At 39.0% G+C, this 20,136-nt stretch overlaps 2 protein-coding genes across 5 annotated transcripts in view; one reads left to right on the plus strand and one right to left on the minus strand.

Annotated features, from left to right (window-relative positions):
- Nucleotides 1-15,990, minus strand: part of TTC3 (tetratricopeptide repeat domain 3) — a 49,778-nt gene extending 33,788 nt beyond the window's left edge. For all 4 annotated transcript variants that reach the window (XM_039729358.1, XM_039729360.1, XM_039729359.1 and 1 more), the window contains exons 1-15: nt 15,919-15,990; nt 15,118-15,205; nt 13,464-13,509; nt 11,910-12,042; nt 11,329-11,413; nt 10,403-10,456; nt 8,186-8,309; nt 7,877-7,962; nt 7,567-7,661; nt 4,584-4,646; nt 4,051-4,105; nt 3,277-3,439; nt 3,142-3,187; nt 2,171-2,294; nt 704-758 (exon numbers count right to left, since the gene is read on the minus strand). In XM_039729358.1, the coding sequence (XP_039585292.1) occupies nt 704-758; nt 2,171-2,294; nt 3,142-3,187; nt 3,277-3,439; nt 4,051-4,105; nt 4,584-4,646; nt 7,567-7,661; nt 7,877-7,962; nt 8,186-8,309; nt 10,403-10,456; nt 11,329-11,413; nt 11,910-12,042; nt 13,464-13,509; nt 15,118-15,195 (1,207 nt within the window). In that variant the 5' untranslated portion in view covers nt 15,196-15,205; nt 15,919-15,990. The remainder of the gene's footprint in view (nt 1-703; nt 759-2,170; nt 2,295-3,141; nt 3,188-3,276; nt 3,440-4,050; nt 4,106-4,583; nt 4,647-7,566; nt 7,662-7,876; nt 7,963-8,185; nt 8,310-10,402; nt 10,457-11,328; nt 11,414-11,909; nt 12,043-13,463; nt 13,510-15,117; nt 15,206-15,918) is intronic.
- A 145-nt stretch (nt 15,991-16,135) lies between these two features.
- Nucleotides 16,136-18,711, plus strand: LOC120511816 (phosphatidylinositol glycan anchor biosynthesis class P). The gene is made up of 4 exons (XM_039729369.1): nt 16,136-16,366; nt 17,151-17,223; nt 17,671-17,789; nt 18,059-18,711. Exons 1-4 carry the CDS (start codon nt 16,285-16,287, stop codon nt 18,187-18,189), a joined length of 405 nt encoding a protein of 134 aa, XP_039585303.1. The 5' UTR covers nt 16,136-16,284; the 3' UTR covers nt 18,190-18,711.
- Nucleotides 18,712-20,136: the final 1,425 nt, after the last annotated feature.

Raw genomic sequence — 20,136 nt, forward strand, 5'->3', positions numbered from 1 at the left:
TGCTTTCCTAAAATCCAATTTTTAAGTGCTCTGTGCTTTGGCACCTCCTCAGGTGTTTAAATATTCCAGGAATGGGGCACCAAAAGCTTCAGACAAGTGAGAGGAGGTGGTAAAAACCCCCAGGAAAAATTAGGAAAGGATTTCCCTTTGAAGCTCAGAGCTGCCTGAACTTCACTTTCAGTGCAGAAAAACAGCTCTGGCACTGGGGGAGCTTTGGGGGCTGGGAGTTCTCTCCATAAAATTATTTATTCATTAAAAAACCCCAAACATGAGCAAGAAACCACACAACTCTCCAAGTCTGCAGCTAAAAATTCACTCTGCCAAATATTCTGTGGCCTCTTCCCTCTTTACCTGCAGAATTATTTTCTGCTGGGGCATTTATTAACCACAAATTAATTGTAAATATTGAAATACAGATTCCTCTTTGATTCACATCCTGGCTCAGGAGGAGGGACAGCATTTCCAGCCTGTGGCTCAGATTTTACTCTTTAATTCCAGTTTCAGTTCTGAATTCAGTCAAGGAGATTCAAATTGCAGAAGCATGGAGGAATTAAGACAAAAACAGAGAAGTGTCTAAGGAAGAAGTAGAAGCTGATTGCTTATTGTTGTGGAAATGACAGGAAATTAACTTCTGGTCATTAATTATGGCAGCAGCAGAGGAAGAAGTGGCTCAGACTCGATAAAAAGCAAAAGAGAAACTCACTCTGAGGCTGCTCCAGCGGGGAACCTTTGCCTTCTGTTCTCTGGGGCTCAGTCACCTGATGGCAAAAATATCAGATTACAAAACCCAAATCCATCTCCCTGACTGGATTCAAACAAAGCCAAAAGCCCCAAACCCCTCAGCAACTGAAGAAATGAAAATGTGCTGCATTATGCTCCTAATCAAGTGCAAAGACAATTTATTTCATTAATCAAAGTGCTTCTGTAATGATTTTCCTCCCAAGTTTGCCTCCATTTATATTATCTACAAATCTGGCACAGAAATATTCCCCCTGAGGGAAGCCAAACTCACAGACCTGCAGAGAGGTTTTCAAGAGAAAATAACAGGAGAGCCCCGAGCCCTTCTGGGGCTTTCCCCAGCCTGTTTTTCTCTGCCAACAATCCCCAGAATTTCCATTTCCTGCCCTCCTGCTCTGCTTTCGTTTTCCCAGGGCCACGTCACTGCCCAGGGCCCTCCCCCTGCTGACAGCACAAACAGCTCTGCTGAAAATTCAAATTATTCACCGGCGTGTTCTGCACCATGCAGCTTTTTTATGGTGCAATTCATGGGCTGAATTATGATATGTAAATTACACATATAAAAATATATATAAACAGAAACATATATTATTATATATTTTATATAATAAAATATATTATATATAACATTATATAGTATTACATACCATATAATATTTCTATAATAATACATAATGTTATATACAATATATAAAAATATATTATGATACAATATATATTTATATTCAATATATAAATCCATATTAAATGTTTATATTTTCTATATCTAATATACTTATAACATATTATATATATTATAAATATATATTATTACATATAAATTATAATCTATGATCTTACAGTAACGACAGCAAAGACAACACTATATTATTATAAATTTACAAAGACAATAATGTATTTACAATGCAAATAATGTATTTACATTAATTAATTAATTACAATAATGTATTAGACAAAGACATACAAAGATAGTAACGTATATTATACATTTATAATATACATTTATAATTAATATATAAATATATAGTGTATATTTATATTTTATATAGCTAATATATTTACAATGTATATAATGTACATTATAAATATATATTATAACAAATTAGAACTGATTATCTTACAATAACGACAGCAAAACCAAGAAAAATGTCACAAACAGCTCTTTAAATTAATAATTACTTCTTGCTAATTTTAAACGTAAAAATTTAAATTTTAGTTTTAGATTTTTAAAAATAATCATTTAAATTTCGGTTTTAGATTTTACAAATAAAATCTAAAAAATTCCAAGTCAAAACACGACAGTGGCCATCTCCTCCTCCCAACAACCACCCGAAAATCCCAATTTCTGTGGTGGCTTTGGGAGGAAACATCCCAGGAAAATGCACAACTGCTGCAAGAATTGCAGCTGGAATTGCTGCAGTGCCAGCCTCACCTTGGCATCCTGCTTTTGAGCCCCGGGGGCATCCTTGGGCTCAGCCTGGCTGCTCTTCCTCTCCTTTTCCGCTCCCTTCTGCTCCTGGGAGATTCTTGGAGGAGATTTTGAGGAAGTGCAGTCTCTGATGTGGAAAAAGAGAGAATTCCTGGGATTTCCTCCATGTTTTACACAAATATAACATGAAAAAGCAGATTAATAACAATTAATCTCGCCCCTCCTGGAGGGGTGTAATCCCATAAATAGATGTAAAGGATTTCATCAGACTTTTTTCACAGCTTCAAACTGCACAGTCCAAACTTGTGCAAAGATACAGCAACAGCAAAAAAACCCCACAAATAAAACCATTAATAAAATAAAATAACTTTAAAAACCACCTCAGTTTTCTCTAAAATTGGAACTGAGTTATTAAATTTATAAATTTGGAAGTTAAGTAATTAATAATGGCAATTAATTGTTAAAAATACCCTGGCAATTAATTGTTAAAAAATACCCTGGCCCCACACTGCTTTGGATACTCAAGGTTATTTAGTTCATAGAAATCCTCAGTACTCCTGATCAATTTATTACTTTTGTTTTTATTTCCTGATAGACAACGAAATTTATGCAATATCTACGTTATGTAGCACCTAAACATTGCTAATTCTAAAAAAAATAAAGACACTGCTATTTAAAAAAAATTTTTTTAAATTATTTAAAAATTTAAATTTAATTTTTTGCAATTAAAATTAAATATCAATTTAAAATAAATTTAAAATTAACCAAAAAACAATCACCCATAAAAATCACCCATAAAAATCACCCATAAAAATCACCCATAAAAATCACCCATAAAAATCACCCATAAAAATCACTCAAAAAACAATTATAAAAATAACACCAAAAAACAATTATAAAAATCACTCAAAAATCACCCATAAAAACCAATTTCAAAAACCAATTTCAAAAACCACCCAAAACAAACCCCTTACTTTTTCTCAGGCGGAGGCTTCCTTGCCTTCTGTTTCTGTTCATTACCTAAAAAAACCCCAAAAAAATAAAGAATTAAAAACCAAAACCGAGCTGGTTCTGATGCCAATGGCCAGGCCTGCATGAGCAGGGATTACCGTGGGTTTCCTGGAAGGTTTTCTTGAATTTCTCCTCCTGCTGCACGAGCTCCTTGAGCCCCTCTGGGTTGCTCTGGCACAGCTCCTGGGCTCTCTTGTTGGCCACCAGGGCCAGCTCAGCCTTGCCCAGCAGGGCCAGGGCTTTGCAGTAGTGGTAGTGACCCTAGGACAAAAAAAAAGGAAATAAAAAAATCAGGATTTCAAGGTTTTAGCCACACTAAGGAAAGGAGGATTTAACAGCCAAACCTGCTGCAGTAGCAGCAAAAAGGCAAAAAATCAGATTTTAACTGAAACAGGGATAAGGCACTGGGAAAGCTTTGGGGAAAAAATGAAATTTGGGTTTTTTTTGGTGTTTTTTGCTTTCTCTGCTTTGGAAAAGAGCAAATTTGCTTTTTCTTCTCTAATCTCAGCTACTTTGCAATGGTGTAAGTATCTCTTATTTACTCTCCTTCAGGCCAGGAATATTGGGAAATATCTGTAGGCCATTAACCAGGATTTTTCTATATATCTAGATTTATTTTTTAAAGTAGTCTGATAACTCAAAACATAATAAAACATTTTCTTCTGTCTTTACACATGCCATGCACCTCGTACCAGCACTGACAGGCACCTCAGAACAACATTTTAAATCTAAAAACCCAAGGAAAATGCACTTGGCAGAATCCTCAGGCCACAGAGCTCTGCGTCCATTCATTAAAAATCAGCTCTGGGTTCTCCTCTTGCTCTAAAATGACAAAAAAAAAAAGATTATTTTGGAATGTGCAAGAAACCAACCTTTGGCCAGTCAGGCTTGAGAACTATGGCTCTTTTTCCATCAAGTACAGCTCTCCTGAGAGAAGGGAAGGGAAAGAAGAGGAATTTATTATTTACAGCTCCAAAAAAAAATCTCCAGGCTGGTGTAAAAAGCATGAATACAAATCTAATAAATGAGAGCATAAAAATTAAAAATTGAATAAAACAGCAGCTCATATAGAAACTATGGAATAGTTTAGTTTTTTTTTCCCAAACTATGGAATGGTTTTGTTTTTTTCCCAAACTATGGAAATGGTTTGGGTGGGAAAGGACCTTCAACCTCACCCAGCTCCACCCCAAAATGAGCAGGGACACCTTCCACCACCCCAGGCTGCTCCAAGAAAAAATCCAACCTGGCCTTGGACACCTCCAGGGATGGGGGATCCATAACCCCAACCAACTGCAGCCACATAACCAGAAACAATTTGATGTTTTAGGCTTTAAAAAATGCAATTAATTCCAGAAGTGTCCCAGTTTTTAAAGGAGCTGAGCCCAGGAGTGCAGGGGTCACTCACTCGTACTCCCTGGTGAGGATGAAACACAGAGCTCGGTTCCCATACAGCAGGTGGTTGGTGGGCCTGGAAAAAGGAGATTATCAGCAGTTAATGATGGCTATTCCTACTGAAAACCCCAAGGAGAAGGGGAAAAATGGGATTTTTCAACAGTTTTGCCGGCAAAAACTCCACAAAAAAACCCCATGGGTGTATATGGGAATGTTCACTGTAATTGTGGGATCATTCATGACTTTTGGGGCCATTAATGCAACTTCCAATTAGTAAATAATGGCTATTCCCACTGAAAACCTTAAGGAGAAGGAAAAAATGGGATTTTCACTACTGAAAACCTTAAGGAGAAGGAACAAAAATGGGATTTTTCACCAGATTTGCCTGAAAAACTCCACACAGAAAACCCCATGGTTTTATATGGGAATGTTCATTATAATTGCGGGATCATTTTTAACTTTTAGGGCCATTAATGGGATCATTTGTTAACTTTTGGGGCCATTAATGCAACTTCCAATTAATTCAATTAATTATTCTTAGCCTGCTCTTAAAAAGCAGCTCAGAGTTGAAAGCCCTAAGGAGAAGGAAAAAAAAAGGGATTTTTCACCAGTTTTGCTGGCAAAAACTCCACACAGAAAACCCTGTGACTTTACATGGGAATATTCATCATAATTGTGGGATCATTTCTAAGTTTGGGGGCCATTAAATGCAACTCCCAATTAGTTAATGATGGCTATTACTATTGAAAACCTTAAGGAGAAGAAAAAAATTCATTTTCACCAGATTTGCCAGCAAAAATTCCACACAGAAAACCCCATGGGTTTATATGGGAATGTTCACTGTAATTGTGGGATCATTTGTTAACTTTTGGGGCCATTAATGCAACTTCCAATTAATTCAATTAATTATTCTTAGCCTGCTCTTAAAAAGCAGCTCAGAGATAACAATGGCTACTCCTGTTGAAAACTGAAAGGAGAAGGAAAAAATGGGATTTTCAACCAGATTTGCCTGCAAAAACTCCACAAAGAAACCCTAAGAAGAAAAAATTTATTTTTCACCAGATTTGCCAGCAAAAATTCCACACAGAAAACCCCATGGGTGTATATGGGAATGGTCAGTAAAATTGTGGGATCATTCGTGACTTTTGGGGCCATTAATGCAACTTCCAATTAGTCAATGATGGCTATTCCTATAGAAACCTTAAGAAGGAGGAAAAAATGGGATTTTCACTACTGAAAACCTTAAGGAGAAGAAAAAAAATGGGGTTTTTCACCAGATTTGCCTGCAAAAACTCCACACAGAAAACCCCGTGGGTGTATATAGGAATGTTCACTGTAATTGTGGGAGCATTTGTAAGTTATGGGGCCATTAATGCAACTTCCACTTAATTCAAATTATTCTTAGCCTGCTCTTAAAAAGCAGCTCAGAGTTAATAATGGCTATTCCTGTTGAAAACGGTAAGGAGAAGGAAAAAATGGGATTTTCACCAGATTTGCCTGCAAAAACTGCACACAGAAAACCCTGTGAGTTTACATGGGAACGTTCATTATAATTGTGGGATCATTTCTAAGTTTTGGAGGCCATTAAAGCAACTTGCAATTAGTAAATAATGGCTATTCCCACTGAAAACCTTAAGGAGAAGGAAAAAATGGGATTCTCACTACTGAAAACCCTAAGGGGAAGGAAAAAAATGGGATTTTTCACCAGATTTGCCTGAAAAACTCCACACAGAAAACCCCATGGGTGTATGTGGGAATGTTCATTGCAATTGTGGGATCATTTGTAAGTTTTGGGACCATCACTGCAACTTGCAATTAATTCAAATTATTCTTAGCCTGCTCTTAAAAAGCAGCTCACCCTCAGCTCCTGGAAATCACACGACCTCCTCCACATGCCCAGCCCCAGGATTTCCTGGTTTTCTACCAAATTCTGCTTTTCCCTTCCTGGCCTTGCTGCAATTTTGCAGAAGGGTGAAACCAGCTCGAATTTGGGACCAAACCCCCTCCTGCCACGTGGCATTCATGGGGGTTAACATGGATTTATTCCCAGAATATTGGAAATTCATTGATTAAATTGAATTTGATTCAATTAAACGTGATGAGACATAGATAAAATAAATAAAAAATAAAGAAATCAAATAATTAATTAAATAAATAAATCAAATATCCTGATATTTGATTATAAAATAAATAAAAATAAAATAAATAAATCGAAATAAATAAATAAATAAATCAGAAATCCTGATCCTTTCCAGGGTGTAATTGTAAAGCTACAGAGTTCAAAATCAAAAATCCAACTCTTTGCACAAGGGGGTTTTGTGGAAAGTGGGATTTTATCAATTCTCCTGCATTTTAGAGACACCAGGAGGAGCAAAATCAGCATTTTTGTGAGCACACCAACCCTGCTGACATTCCAAGGGAAGGGGAAAATGCCCTAAAAATTCCCATTTCATCCCTCTGTCCCTTCCACAGAGCCCAGGAAAGTCTCCAGAGCCTTTCAGGAAATGCCTTTAGGGAAGAAATTGAACAAAGATTTCCAAAGGAAACAAAGCCCGAGAGCTGCCAAGAACAGGCAGTGAAATATTTGTTCTTTACTCCTTTTGCATCATGGGAATAAAGATAAATAATGATAAATACTGGCAACATCTGCAAGAGCATTTTGAGGGCAAACACCCCAAAGTGGTTGTTCTTGGCTGTCCACACCAAATAATTAAAATTATTTTTAAATAATTGAAATAATTTATTTAAAATTAAAATAATTAAAAGTATCCATATTAAAATAATGCTTTTTCTTGCAGGCTTGCCCCTCTTCCTCTTGGCCATTTGAAGCTCTAAGAGGACTTTTGGATCAGAAAAAAAACAGCAAAGAAATAGAATAAAAATGGGTTATAGGGCTTTTTTTTTTTAATTAGGTATCATTGGCCTCTAATTAAAGTGGCTGATGCAAAATTGCACAAAATGAGGAGAAAAGTGAAGAAGTTGAGATCAGCTCTTACCAAAACTCCATGGCTTTGGTGTATGACATGATGGCACAGCCCAGGTCTCCCTGGGAAAATTCAGCATTTCCTTTCTGCTTCATGGCTTCACTCATCTGTGGGACCAGGAAAAAGCAAATTTATGCACTAAACTCATTAAATTCAGCAGTGCAAGGGTCATTGTTTCATGTAGTGAAGGGAATTTCTGATGCCAGGATGAAACACTCGAGGTTTTGAAATATTTCTCTTCAATAATTGGTTTTTGTTTTTTTTTTTACAATCAGCACCCCCCCAAAAAATGACCCAAACACATCCCGAGAGCTTCTCTCACCTTCCTGGAGCTCTCACAGGTCAGAGCTTTCAGTTCTGCCACTAAATCACAATCCTCCAGTGCCACCCTGGTGATGTAACGATTCCCTGGGGACAAAATTCAGGAGAACACAGAGGGTGAGCAATTCCCCCCAAAAATCCTGCTCTGCTCCCCCAAACCCACCACAAACTCAGCAACAGGAGCAATCCAAATTAATGATTTACTGAAGAAACCCAGAACGGAGATAAAAACAGGAATTATTTCATTATTTCAAAGAGAAAAGTGATTTTTTTCCCTGATTTTTGGCCCTTCTGGAGTGTCCATACTCACACTCAGAAAAAAACATTGCAAGGACAGCCCTGCCAAAGTCCCCCAGCTGCTCCAGGTCCTGCAGGATGTTGGCATCCCCCACACACCTGACCCATTCCAGGGCCTCCTCAAGGCGGAAAACACCCTGTTGGAATTGGGGAAAAACACAGAAAAATCAAGAAAAAGTCATTAATTGGCAAAGCAAAGCATTGGAGCTCTTATCTCTGCTTCTGGATAGCTGATTTTTAAACTGGCAACAGCAAATAAATACAAATATTTGGAGATGTCCAGCACAGCACAGGCACAAAATCAAACCAGACTTGCAACAGGAAGAATTCAAGTGGTAGAATTCCATTTAGAAGCTTCTGAAATGATTGGGAAATAATGAAAAACCCTCAAATTTGATTTAGAAACTTCCCTGTGATGACTGAAATTATTAAAAAAATAATATAACCCCCCCCTCAAATTTGATTTACAAACTTCCTTGTGATGACTGAAATTATTAAAAAAATAATAATATAAACCCATGAAAATTTGATTTACAAACTTCTTCCTATGGCTGTAGCTGATTTTTAAACTGGCAACAGCAAATAAATACAAATATTTGGAGATGTCCAGCACAGCACAGGCACAAAATCAAACCAGACTTGCAACAGGAAGAATTCAAGTGGTAGAATTCCATTTAGAAGCTTCTGAAATGATTGGGAAATAATGAAAAACCCTCAAATTTGATTTAGAAACTTCCCTGTGATGACTGAAATTATTAAAAAAATAATATAACCCCCCCCTCAAATTTGATTTACAAACTTCCTTGTGATGACTGAAATTATTAAAAAATAATAATATAAACCCCTAAAAATTTGATTTAGAAACTTCTTCCTATGGCTGTTGAAAAATAATACAAAAAAATCAGGAATGTCCTCAAAAATACAGCAGCTGGGGAACCCAGAGCTGTGTTTATTCTGGTTTTCCTATTGCTCCTGCAGTGCTGGGTTTTAAATTCAATGCTTTTATTTTACCTTTGGCCCCAGAAAACAAACATACTGTTGTACAGTATTACTACTTTTTTTTTTAATAGTACTAGGAGAAAATATATAATTGTATTGTATAGTCTCATATTTTAATAGAACACTTTGAAAAAAAAATCCTTTACTAATAATAGAAATCCTTTTTTTACTTTTTATATTTCTGAAAATAATCTTTATAATGTTAAAAATAACAAGATTATTATTAATGGCAAGTAAAGATTTTAAAGTGATTTATCTGTTCTTGAAAAAAGAGATTTTGATTGTAAAAACTAGAGGATTTAAAAACTGCATTATTAAACTTTTGAAGTGTTTATTTTATTTATTTTCTAGGTCACCAACTGCTATAAACAACACTAAATTTCAGAGAAAAACCTACATTAGGTGAAGTGCCTTTAAATACTGTAACAGTATTTACTGATAATTCTAAGAAAACACACAAATCAGGGTGTCAAATACATTAAAAACATCAGAATCAAACATTCAAACAATCCAAAGTTCTCAAATTATCAAATTAGCAGCAGTAGTTTGAGCATTTAAACTATTTTAAAAACTTTTCAATTTAATGAGAAATTCTACTTATATAACTAATGTAGTTAAAAGAATAAAAGGATTAGTCTTAAAGAACATTTATAAGAGTTGCTTATTAATATTAAGAAATAATCATTATAATATTATTGATAAACAATAATATTATTGTTATTGTAGTGATGTCATTATATTAATGTCATTACATTTGTTATTATATTATTAGTCTTAAAGAACATTTATAAGAGTTGCTTATTAATATTATTAAGAAATAATCATTATAATATTATTGATAAACAATAATATTATTGTTATTGTAGTGATGTTATTATATTAATGTCATTATTACATTTCTTATTATATTGATGCTGCTATTATTATTATTATTATTGTTATTATTATTATTATTGTTATTATTATTATTGATGTTATTGTTTCCAAGTGGGAAAAAAGGGATTAAACCCAGGGAAATTCAGGATCTCCACAGCCCAAAGTTTACAGTTTCCAAAGCTGGAAAATGCAACGAGTTCAGTTCTAGCATTTTGTAAATAAATAATAATTTTTTTATTTACAAAATAATTTTGTAAATAAAAAGATGGACCAGGAGATTTCCCAGCTCTGCCTGTGCCAGGCCCTTGAGGCTGAGGAGTTCCAGGGAATCTCCCAACCAATTCCAGAAACTCACATTTTCTATTCCACTGCCAATCCTCAAGATGCCGCGGATGAAATGCGGGATGTTCTGGAAAAAGGATTAAAAAAATATTAAAAAAATTTAAAAAACAGTTCTTGAGAGGAGATAATTGGAATTTCTGCCTGCTCAGGTTCAGCTCAGTGACATTTCCTGTTCTGCTGGAATTCAGCATCACTGAGGCAGCTGCATTCCAGATTTTTGTTGAAAAACAAATGAGAAGAGAGAATTCCTGCTACGGAAATTCTGCCCCTTTGAGCCCTAAATCCCAAAGAACCCCAAAGCTGAGACATCCCAAAATCTGCTCCTCCAAATCCATTTTACTCTTGGATGGACAAGCCAGAAAATGAAGAGAAATTAAATAAGAAATATGTTATACCTATATTAATAAAATAAAATACACCTGAATTTACAAAATAAAATATGTAGCTTGGGGTTGGACACACAATTTCAAGAAATGAAGTAAGAAATGTTTTATTACCTAAATTTAAAATAAAATCCACAACAAATGGAACAAATTCCTCACATCCTCCTCTCCACTCTTCTGTTTCTCTTTTAAGTCAGCAAAAGCGAATTTAAAATATCATTTTTTGAACGAGGGGGAAAAGATTTATTTAAGTCATTCACCCACCAACTTCATTTCTGACTGCAAATATTTCCTAAATTATCCCATCTGGAATAAAGCCTAGGCCACAATTTCTTTCTGGAAAGCTGCAACCCAATTATCAAATAATTGATAATTATGTCTTCACTTCAGCAAAAGGAAATGTCTAATTCAGGATATAACCCCTGCAACCCAATTATCAAATAATTGATAATTATGTCTTCAGCAAAAGGAATGTCTAATTCAGGATATAACCCTGAGATTTAATGAACATATATTTGAAAATGGAGAAATTTGAAATTCAAAATCCAGGACTTACAGCAACTCTTTTAATTAAATCAGCAAGGTCTTCCATAACATTCAACTCAAAGATTTTCTTCGTGTTCCAGGCCAGGAACACCAAGCTGTTGGAAAACAGAGTGAATTATTATTTAGACAAACACCAAGCTGTTACAGGCTCTTAATTATGAATATTTAGAGGGATTAGATCTGAGAATGTTTAAAAATTCACGTCCAACCCTTCAGAGGAGGAAGGAGAAAGATAACGATAATTAAAAGAAGAGGAGCTGGAAAGGTTTTGCTGCTTTTGAAGTGTCAGCATCTACAAAAATACTGAAATACCCCCCAAATTTCAGCTTCTCAGACTCCCAAAGATTCCAAAATTCAGATTCCCAAAGATTCCAAAATTCAGAAAATCAATCTGAATTTTTTTTTTCCTTGTGGATTCAAGAACTTCAGACCTCAACCAACTCCAAAATTCCTGCACCATCTGGAGCCTTACTGGAAGCTCCCAAGGGATTTTCACAGGAACAAGGAAAAGTGGGAAGATTTGGAGGGAAATGCCCTTGGAAAAGTGGGAAGATTTGGAGGGAAATCTCCTTGGAAAATGTGGATACTCACCAAAAGTCATCCACAAAGGAAGTGCTCTCCCTGGTGAAGAGTGCACACCAAAAGATTCTGATTTTGATCACATTGCAAAATTCCCTTAATTTTTCCACGGGCAGACTGCACCACACCTCACAGACATCAACTCCTGGAAGGGCAAAAAAATTGGGAATTACAGGGCACAATTCAGGCATTCCAAAGTTCCAATAAACATTAAAATAAAGGATTAATTCAGGGATTCCAAAGTACCAATAAATATTAAACTTAATCATTATTTCAGGCATTATAAAGTACCAATAAATATTAAAATAAAGGATGAATTCAGGCATTCCAAAGTGCCAATAAGCATTAAAATAAAGGAATTCCAAAGTACCAGAAAATATTAAAATCAATCATTATTTCAAAGTACCAGTAAATATGAAAATAAAGGATTAATTCAGGAATTCCAAAGTGCCAATAAATATTAAAATCAAACATTATAAAGTACCAATAAATATGAAAATAAAGGATGAATTCAGGCTTTCCAAAGTGCCAATAATTAAAATCCAGGATGATTTCCAGCCTGTATTCCCGACAAACCAAAGCAAGGGAATCTCAACTCACCTGGAAATTGAGGGGGTTTTGGAGAGGGGATTTTTATGGAATTATGGACAGGGAGCTGCTGGAAGGTTTTGCATCCCTGTGTTCTGAATGAATAAATTAAGATAAAAATGGATAAATTAAGAGGAAGATGGATAAATGCAGCCTCTCCTTGCTGGGCTGGAAGGGGATGTTCTTTTCCAGGAAAACATCAGCCTCTTCCACCTGTGTCCATGAATTATTGTGGACAGGAATAATTGAATTAAGCAGGGCAAGAGGGCACAAAACCATTAGGGTTTGTTCTTAAAAGCATCCTGCAATTCCCAAAACATGGAGGGAACTGGGAGGGATGGAAGGGAATTAAAAACTAAATGGGGGCATTGAGGTGGCTTCAAGTCCTCTGGAGGAAATTAAAAGTTTATTTGGAGTGGCTTCAGGTACCCTCAGAGCAGGGCAGCCTCACCTGAGAGTCGGGAAAAGAAAAAGGAAAAGGGAGAGGAAAAGGAAAAAGCACACCAAAAAATACACACACAAAAAAATACCCCAAAAAAACCACACAGAAAAATTCACTTTCCACAGCAGTTTATCTGCTTATTCCCACAAATCAGGGGGTGGTGTAGAAAATATAGTTTTGAATTTGAGCCATCTGTTTTTTTACAACTGAGAATTTTTGGTTAATTCTTACTTCCAAACCTTTCCTGCAAAAAAACCCCCAAAAAATGGAAGTTGTTTCTAGACCTACACAGCTAAAACCACCAGCCTTGAATCTCCATCCTCACAGCATTCATTGCCTGCATTTATGTAAATATTACTGAATATTTAAGTTATATTACGAGAAACAGATGAGAATTGCTCCAAGGTAACAGAACATAGCAATGCTTCTGCTCAAAAATAATAATGAACCAATTTTCAGGCAAAATAAGGAAAAGTAAAATTAAATAGCAATCCAAAGATCCAAGAAATGGAAGAATATTGGTTTTGTTTCCATACCTGTTTTAGGATTAGGCCGCACTGTCTGTCCAAAGGTTCCATGACGCTAAAGACAAACATATTACTTATATATTATATGTAATATATTTACATATTTACTATTTATTACACTGCACAGCCAATAGCAAACAAAGAAAGTCAATCCAGCAACAAAGAAAGCATTTTGTTTGGAGAAAGAAAGAATATTTACCTGCATCCCCATTCAAAAAACGGCCATAGGTTAATGGTTATGAAAGGCCAGGAAAAGCTTTACTAAATTTTATTAAAATTTAATTTAGTCACGTTTATTAAAATTTTAGTTAGTTTACTATATTTTAGTTAGTTTAACATGTGTTTTTCACAAAGGCATGTACAGCTTTTTAGTGGTTCTACAGACTTCCAATTACACAGAAGCTTTTACATTATTTCCACAGATGAGTCTCATGTAAAACCATGACACTGAGAGGGAAAATTCATCAGGAACTGCAGCCACAGCACACAGGGAATGGCTCCCAGTGCCAGAGGGCAGCAATGGATGGGATCTTGGCAATGAGGAATTGTTCCCTGGCAGGGTGGGCAGGGCTGGGATGGAATTGCCAGAGCAGCTGTGGCTGCCCCTGGATCCCTGGCAGTGCCCAAGGCCAGGTTGGACACTGGGGCTGGAGCAGCCTGGCACAGTGGGAGGTGTCCCTGCCATGGCAGGGGTGGCACTGGATGGGATTTAGGGTCCCTCACAACCCAAACCAGTCTGGGATTAAATAAACAGAGCCTTGCTGGGCACAAAGAAATGTGTAAAATTGGTAGAGACTGGAAGAACAAAGAAGGGGCAAAGCTGCAGCAACTGTGCAGAGCTGAAACCCCAGGAAGACAGAGCTGAAATCCCAATAACTCCAGGGGCCAAGAGCTGAAATCCCACAAGTTAAGAGCCGAAATCCCACAGCCAAGAGCTGAAAACCCAGGAATTCTAGGGGCCAAGAGCTGAAATGCCAGGAACCAAGAACTGAAATCCCAGGAACCCAGAGCTGAAATGCCACAGGCCAAGAGCTGAAATGCCACAGGCCAAGAGCTGAAAATCCTGTCCCTGCCATGGCAGGGGTCTGAAATGCCAGGAACCAAGAACTGAAATCCCAGGAACCCAGAGCTGAAATGCCACAGGCCAAGAGCTGAAATCCCAAGAAAGCAGGAGCAGATTGCCCTGCAGGGACAGGGTTTGATGTGTGAGGCTGAGCTGCAGCAGCCCAGGAATGGCCCCAGGACAGCTCGGGCAGGCTGTGCTGACAGGAGCTGCCCTCACCAGTCCCCCCTGCTGCTGACAGGGGACACAGGCTCTGGCTCTGCCCCAGTTTGGGGTTTTTGTAAGGGAACCATGGCCAGCTGAGGGACCTGTACGGCAGCTTGAGTTCATCAGCACTGGGAATGACTCTGGAGATCTCAGCAGAGAATCTCAGAACGATTTTTGTTGGAATGGGCCTTAAACATAATCCCATCCCACCCCTGCCATGGCAGGGACATCTTCCCCAGGCTGCTCCAGCCCCAGTGTCCAACCTGGCCTTGGACATTCCAGGGATCCAGGGGCAGCCCCAGCTGCTCTGGGCACCCTGTGCCAGGTCCAGATCTGGGCAAAACCCTCCTGGAACATCCCGCAAGTTTCCCACGGAGCTCCAACCCCACTTACCCCTTGGAAGTAGGATGAATCACCAGCAAACAGAGCCAAGGCTGCCACAAGGTCGGATTTGAAGAGAGGATCAGCCATGGCACATCACCTGAGAGAAAGGGAGGGTGAGAAACACCAACACCGGCAGCTGTGCCCCACCTGCCACGACCGCACCGCTAAACCCCGCTGTGCCGGGCTGGGCAAAACCGAGCAGCAGCTAAGCAGAGCTTAACGCTGAGAACAGCCAGCCTAAACCCGGCTGAGAGCCTGCGACGGCGACTGACTCTGATCTGCACCGCGGCAGAAGCCGGGGCACTTCTCCCTGCAGGGCCAAGGAGCAGCAGCCCGGGAATCGCGGCTGCACCCCCGGGACTCGCGGCTGCACCCCCGGGACTCGCGGCTCCATCCCCGGGAATCGCGGCTGCACCCCCGGGACTCGCGGCTCCATCCCCGGGAATCGCGGCTCCATCCCAGGACTCGCGGCTCCATCCCGGGATGCCGAACACCCCGCCCCGTCCCGGCAGCTCCCGGGCTCCCCCCCTCGGCCGCCATCCCATCCCGGAAACCCGCGGGCTCTCGCACGTGTTTTATCCCGTGTGTTATCCCGCCGGCACAGCGCTGTCCGTGCCGGTGCTCCAAGAGCCCGGAGAGGCTCCCGGCACCGCGCTCCGCCCCGGGCGGGCCGGGAGCGCCCGCCACGGTACCGGGCACAAACCGGGCAGCAAGCGGGGGTTCCGGGCTGGGCGAGGCGCGGGGGAAGGCGGCCGAGGATCCCCCGGTCCCTCCCTCTCTCCCTGTATCCATCCCGCACCGCGCACGCACCACTCCGATTCCCGATCCCGATCCCGATTCCCGATCCGCTCCGGCTGCGCGGCCGCCGCTCCCGCCGCCCCAGCGCGCCCCGCCCGCCGGACGCACCGCCCATTGGCCGCCCGCCCTCTGACGTCACGGGCCGCGGCCAATCGGCGGGCCGTGCGCCTGCGCGCGTGGCCGGATACGGGAGCGGGGCTGGGGAGCGCCTCCCTTCCTCCTCCTCCTCCTCCTCCTCCTCCTCCTCCTGCTGCCGCCTCCCAGGCTCTGGAGGGCGAAGGGGGTGGGGGAGGGCCCCCAAGGAGCTGCCCGGGAAATCTCCGCCATCCTCGCGTCCCTCCTCCGCCCGCCCCGCGAAGTTCAAGGGAGGAGCGCGGCATGGTTGAGAACTCGCCGGCCCCGCTGCCGGAAAGGGCGATTTACGGCTTTGCGCTTTTTCTGGGCTCGTGGTTTGGCTTCAGTGAGTATCCCCCAGGCGGTCCCATCGCCCCGCAGTGCTGCTGTGCTGCGCTCCCGTTTTCATCCGCTTTTTACTCCAATCACGCTCATTCTCACGCTCACTGAGCACCGGAGGTGCTTGCGGTGTCACCTTCCCCACCAAAACACTGCAAAAAAAATTAAAAAATTAAGTCAGTCTGGTTAACAGCAATAAAAAATATTTTGGATTCCATCAGCTTTTCTGTGCTGGTGGGATGGGTTCCTCATTTCCCTGGGGATCCGGGGTTGGAGAGGTAGGAAACACTTTTCCAAGACAAGAAAAGATGCTGTAAATCCCTTTGGTGCAGGATCCTGCTGTGCGTCTCTGGCTCCCTCGGGCAGTTGGGCTCAGCTCCTCTCCCAGCAAGAACCAGGAAGGATTTTCAATAATTTCATTACAGTTCCATCCAAACACTGCAATTCCACTCGGTATTTTTCCCATTAAATGACCTCTGTGAGATCATTTTCTGCTTTCATATCATCTCTGTTCAGATTCCTTTGGCTTCTTTTTATTGAGGTGTTTGGGGGTGGTTTTGTTGTTTTTTTCTTTATTGTTCTGCAGTTTAAATTGGAAGAAATTCTTGTCTACCTTTGTAGGAAATCAGACATTAAATGTTAAAGCAAATATAAAACTGATCCCGTGTAACCAGGGACTGGTTATCTTTCTGCAATCTTTTGAGAGAGGTATTTTGGTTTAAATAAAAGCAAAATTCAGGAAGTCCAAAACGCCATCAGTCTTATTGTGACTTTCTAATTTTGTTGTGCAGTTTTGTATCTTATCTGGGCTTATGTTCCTGAGACTTGGCTCTTCTCCCTGGGACTGACATACTGGCCTCAAAAGTAAGTTCAGCCAATTAAACTCCTTAATCTTAATTATTTTCAAATAAAAACCCTTTTATTTTTAAATAATAGCCTTGCATTAAATCAATTTTTCCCTGATGATAAATGGCTGTAATGTTTCTGAAACATTTTTTTTATGTAGCTATGGTGAAAATGTTTTGTTGTGCCATGAAATAAATAATATTGGGATATTTTAAGATAAATGTGACATTTTGCTTTTGCTGGTGGAAATACAGTAAACTTCAGGCCATAATTAAAAAATAAACACATTTTTAAAGAAATTTATCTGGTGGTTTGTCAGTAGCTCCAGTGGAGTCAGGATCCATAATCAGAGGTGTTGTTTCTTTTCCTCCTGGAGAAATTCATAGCAGCTACAATACCAACATTAAAATGATTTATTATTAAGCATTTGTTACTAAATGTGAACTTTTAAATCCTTTCCCACAGGTACTGGGCAGTTGCTCTGCCAGTTTATCTCCTGGTGACTGTGGGAATTGGTTATATTTTGCTTTTTGGGATTAACATGATGAGCACAGCTCCACTCAACTCCACTCACACCATCACAGGTAATTTTATTGCTTTTTGAAAAGTTTGATCCTTCACTGAGAATTCTGGAAGAATTTATTCTGCAGAGAATAAAACCCACATTTTAAGCCTTTACATAAAACCCAAATTTTAAGCCTTTTTTAAACTCAAATATTTGATTTCTTGGAAGTTCTGGTGGGTTTTCTTCTATTAAAGCAGCTAAATTTGTAGTGCTGCATTATAAAATCACATAATATTCTTAGAAGAAAAGGACCTGGAAGCCATGAAATGTTCTCCTTATCTTTTGCAGATAACTTTGCAAAAAAGCAGCAGCAGAAGAAATTCCAAGAGGAGGCAATTCCAGCCCTGAGAGATATTCCCATCAGTGAAGTCAACAGGATGTTCTTCCTCCCTGAAAAAGGGATCTGCAACAGCAGATAGTGGTTATTAAAATCTGTTTGGACAAAGGATTAATAAAACTTACAGAGTTTTACTACTTAAAACCTCTCCAAGCTAAAAATAAAAATTCTTTCAGTTTTTTTCCCCTTGAATTTCTAATTAAACTTATTATTATTATTATTATTATTATTATTATTAAACTTATTATTATTATTATTATTATTATTATTATTATTATTATTATTATTATTATTATCCTTAATAACCTGCATTGTTCTGAAAATTATGCCCCAATAATTTATGTGGTTATTCTTTAAAAATTAAAAAAGTGGCTTGAAGAGTGTTATTTGCAGCTTTCTGCTTGGAATTCCTCTCTGAGAGGGGAAAAAAGAGCAGCTTTTAGACAGAGTTTAGTTCTATTTCTCTTTGAATTCAGGGAGAGAAAATGTGTTTTGCCAGTCAAACACTTGAGGATCTTTTTTCATTGTTAACTGGAAGTGTTTGCATTGTAAAGATATTATTGGCCTTTGTAAACACTAATAAAATGTGGCTGATTTTTCCATCCTCATTGTTTTCCTGTGGTTCTGGGAGGTTTCTCCTGGGTTGAGGTGATAAATGCTCCATTTTCCTTCACACAATTCTTTATTCAGCTAAATCTGTTGATCCCCCACCCCCCCAAAATATCAGATTTACTGAGTTACCAAAAATAATAAAGGTGGGTTGAGAAGATTTACTGAAACAAATTTTGAAATTACTTTTTTAAACTTATTTTTAAGAAAATACTGACAACAAAGTACAAGGGAATAGCTGGAATAGAGGAACTCACAGACCCATGCTGTTCAAACCCAAGGTTAAGAGGTTCAGATGTTTTATAAACAGTGAATTTTACTTTTTTTTGGTTTTTTCCCTTCTCCCAAATGTCACAAATACAGTTATCTCCAGGACTCAATGTTATTTAGGTCTATTTTAAAACCCAGTGAATAGAACCTCATTATTTATTAAGCCTGTAACCAATTTCAGCACAGAATTTTGTTAAACTGTTATTATTTCATTAAAAGATAATATATTTTTGAGAATTTGCCTGGAAAAGCTTATGCCAATTCTTTAAAAATCTGTCAAAATGATCATCAGCTGCTCTGGAATGTTTTAAGACTTGGTAACAATCACTTTGGTGTAAATATAAATCTGTAGCTGGTTGGGTTTTTCTGCCTGAACTTGGAGGAAAAATCTTGTTCAGTATTCCAGGTAGGATTAAAACACCTCCTTATTGAAGGAAAAAAAAGCTTTTCAACATTTCACATTGAAATACTGAATTTTAGCTGTATTGGCACGTGGGGGCCTTGTGTGAAAATGAATTTGTGTCGAAATTAGAACAGCACTGATTTGTGTGGTAATTTTAAGGCATTAATGAAGTTTTGGGGTTTTGCTTGCTGTTGCTTCTCGGCCCTGCCATGATCCTGTCCTTTTATTAATTTTCACTTTCATTAATGATTTAATTTCCATTAAATCATGATTTGATGACCAGCAGCCACAGAGATGTGTTTACCCTTTTGTCACTCCTCTAATCCATTCCAGACATTGAAGTATTGACTGCAATCTTTTTTTTTCCTGTGTATTTTCCACCCTTTTTGCTTCCTGAGAGAGAATTTCACCTGGAATTCTGAGCTGCCAATGAGTGAAGGCCACCTTTGGGATCACTTGATGGAAGGATTAATTCAGTGCCTTGTCAAGGACGCCCAAATCCCTTCAGGATCAAGGAAAACTCCTGGAAAACACAAATGAAAGGATGTAAACCTTGGGCAAAGATTGGATCAGGGATGGATTTCATTTCTCTGCAGACCCCACAGTTATGGGGAGGCCAGGGGGGGCTTTTTGTTCAAGGAGAAATTGCAGGGGTGAGACTCAATCTTGGTTTTTCTGTCAGAGACACCGTGCTGCGTTTCCTTCAGCTTGGCCACACTTCAGAAATTGCCTCTGGGAGCAAAATCA

This window comes from Passer montanus, unplaced genomic scaffold, assembly GCF_014805655.1.
Source record: "Passer montanus isolate IOZ18808 unplaced genomic scaffold, ASM1480565v1 scaffold69, whole genome shotgun sequence".
Lineage (NCBI taxonomy): Eukaryota > Metazoa > Chordata > Aves > Passeriformes > Passeridae > Passer > Passer montanus.